The following is a 3,378-nucleotide window of genomic DNA, read 5'->3' on the forward strand; positions in this document are numbered from 1 at the left end:
TGTTTTAAACTACAGATAAGTAGGCTGCCTCTCCATGGTGGAATTTCAGGCAGTAGGGACAGACCGGTACAGCAACAGCTCCCAGCTCTGCCCTCTCCAGGCACCCCAACTATGAGATCAGCTCTCTTGTTTATACTTTATGAGCTTTGTCTCTACTGAGCAACCTATTCCCAGTTCTCGGGAAAGTAGCAAACTAAGGAACAAGGATCTGCTCTTCAATATTCTATATCCTGCTTCGTGAGTGAATAGAGAACAACCGAGTTCACAGAGAAGCTTGTGTTCTGATCCTGCCTCTACACTTACTTAAGGTCTCACTAGCATGTTATCTTTGAGCAAATCTATTAGCCTCTGAATTTGTTTCCTAATTTTTTATAAAATGAGAATAAAACTTGTAGTAACTCTTAGCACTGCTGAGGAGATTAAAAGAAATAATGAGGCCAGGTTTGGTGGTTCACATTTATCTCAGTGTTTTGGGAGGCCAAGTGGGAGTGGGAGGATCACTTGAGGCCAGGAGTTCCAGACAAAGGTGGGCAATATAGGGAGACCCTGTCTCTACAAAAAACAATTTTTTTTAGAGATGGGGTCTCATTCTTACTCAGGTTGGTTTCAAACACCTGAGCTCCAGTGACCCTCCTGCCTCAGCCTCCCCAAATGCTAGGATTACAGGTACGAGCCACTCCAAAAAAATTTAAAAGAAAAATTAACGGGTGTGGTGACATGTATCTACAGTCCCAGCTACTTGGGAGGCTCAGGTGAGAGGAAATTGAATTTAAGAGTGACAGCTCTAAGACAGGAGGGACTTGGGACCCCAGGAGAACACATGTGTTCTAGGCTACAGTGACCTATGATTGTACCACTGTATCCCAGCCGGGGTGAAAGAGTGAGACTGAGTCTAAAACAAATTAAAAAAAAAAAAGGATGAATGAATGAGAACATACCTTATATTTTTGAACTACAAATTGATCTACCAAGTAAGGGTTTATTATGTACCTCCAGTTAAAAGTTTTGTGTAACACATTACAATTTACCAAGCACTATAATCACTCCCAGTTATAATCTATACTAAGATCAGGGCTGGCCAGAAAAGCACGCTATTTCACAAAAAGCATCTCCTGGATCCTCTGCCACAGCCTAAATTTCATCATTGCAGTTCCATTTCTTTAAGTTATGACATTTTTCCATTTTTTAAAACTATTAAAATACAAATACCTCTGTGAAGAGGCCAAGCCATATACCCCATCAGCTAACACATCAAGGAAATTGAATTTAAGAATGACAGCTCTAAGACAGGAGGGACTTGGGACCCCAGGAGAACTGAAAGGCTCAGAGATAATGTAATCTTCTCACTGCCTCCCCTCCCCCCCCAAATAGCCCCTTGAGATAAATCTCTCCAGAGTGCATACCTGTTTTTGGCAGTGATGTATGACAAGATATTTTGATTGAAGAACTTCAGGATCAAGGGGATGCAGTTGGCAAATACCAAATGTTGCGATACATATTCAAACTGAATTAAAAGATTAAAGCAGAAAGGGCTACTTATTTGGGGGAGAATAGGAGGTATGCATGAAAAAAAGAAAGAGGGCAGTACAAATCTAATATCCATCCATTCTTCAGAATATCTGCTACCCACTTCTGTTATCAGTCTTCCTGTCTGGGAAATGGGCAGATTCATCTTCAGCCCGCCCCTCCTCTATGGAGGGGAACAGTCTGCAACATGTATTGTAAACTCCTGACTAAAAGTATAAAACAAACAAGCCAGAAAGAAAATCTCACTCCAATAAATAGAAAGAATTACTGTGAGATTTCTTCCTAAGCCCAACAGGAAAGGAAGGCTCCCTGAGGGAGTTGTTTTCCATACCAAACCTCTGGCTCACACTGTTTCAGCTGTGATTGATATAACAGGGACAGGTGCAGCTGACTCCTGGCAACATCACTCAGTCAGGAAGGGGAAGGCATATAGTAACCACATGAACCACTAGAATGTGGGCTGCAGCTCGAGTCTGCCTGGTACACCATATCATCCCCAGTACTTAGAATATTAGTATGTATCTTAATGAATGAATGAATAAGAGTCCTTTAGCCAACAGATACGACACTGAGAAGTCCAAGATGTCTTTGGTGGGCTAAAAATTGGAAAGTGGGAGCTCCATTTTGCTGTCTTGAATCTGGCTGGGGTTTGTACACAGGATAACCTAGGGAGGACAGGTGGCCATAAGCTTAGGTTACCCATAATACACCGAGGAGCACCAAACACATTTTGTTTTCACATCCAGAACCTGGTATGCTGGGACAGTACAGAAAAGTGGTTGAAAAGCAGAGAATTGTGTTTTAAATCCCCAGCTCTTCTTGATCACCACGAAGTAGCCAAGGCAGCAAGCTAGGCTACCCTCTGTCCCTAGGTATGCGGCCAGAGAAGTCAAGTTGGCTTTTGCCAAGACATGTCCCTCTTCTGCTCATTCATTTCTCCCTGGAAGTTGATCCAGGGTATTTTCCCAAGCCCCAGAGAGAAGAGCCAATACATACCCACTGTCAACTGATGGGATACCTTTTTGAGTTTGAGATGTGCCTGCAGCCCTATCAGGATTCACTGACACACTGGCAAGGCCCATCAAATCACCCATCTTTCTGGCTATCAACGGTACACTGCCCACCAAGAGAAGAAGCAAACACATTCGCAGCTCTCTGTTCTTTGTCCACCATAGCCCCTACCTACCCCTCCTCCCAGTCCTGTGGCTCCTCAGCCAACACTGACCGAGGTGTGAGCACCCAGAACACCCTAACAGACCCAGGGTACTAATGTGTTCGGTGCTGTGTGTGGAAACTAAACAAACTAACAAACTGAACGTACCAAAGTGAAGAAACACTTTGATTGTTAGTGCCACAAATACAGCCTTTGCAAGAGTCTCCCTACACTGTGAGAAACTTCTCTTCTACCAGCAAGCTTGATTTGACTTCTTAGGAAGAAAATGCTTCCGGTCTATGGTGAGACCACAGGGTGGAAGGCTTCTCACTTCTGCCAAGAGCTTCCATCCCATTTTCACTGGCCCCATCTTGGCAAAGCCCACAGAACCACTTCCAGACTCCTTAGTATGGCAAAAAATGCTTTTGTGGGAAAGTGGGTTTTTTTGGTTTTTTTGAGACAGAGTCTCAAGCTGTCACCCTGGGTAAAGTGCCATGGCATCACAGCTCATAGCAACCTCCAACTCCTGGGCTCAAGCGATTCTCCTGCCTCCACCTCCCAAGTAGTGGGACTACAGGTGCCTGCCACAACACCCGGCTGTTTTTTGGTTGCAGCCGTCATTGTTGTTTGGCGGGCCCAGACTGGATTTGAACCTGCCAGCTCAGGTGTATGTGGCTGGTGCCCTAGCCGCTTGAGCC

The 3,378-nt window shown here is 44.6% G+C and overlaps 1 protein-coding gene across 1 annotated transcript in view; it reads right to left on the bottom strand.

The window, feature by feature from the left end:
* STRIP2 (striatin interacting protein 2) overlaps positions 1 to 3,378 on the bottom strand; it is a 48,617-nt gene that overhangs the window by 18,152 nt on the left and 27,087 nt on the right. The window contains exon 17 of the mRNA XM_003789740.3: positions 1,404 to 1,504. Coding sequence (XP_003789788.1) covers positions 1,404 to 1,504 — 101 coding nt within the window. The remainder of the gene's footprint in view (positions 1 to 1,403; positions 1,505 to 3,378) is intronic.

Source organism: Otolemur garnettii, unplaced genomic scaffold (genome assembly GCF_000181295.1).
Source record: "Otolemur garnettii isolate 467f Iridium unplaced genomic scaffold, OtoGar3 scaffold00037, whole genome shotgun sequence".
Taxonomy (NCBI): Eukaryota; Metazoa; Chordata; class Mammalia; order Primates; family Galagidae; genus Otolemur; species Otolemur garnettii.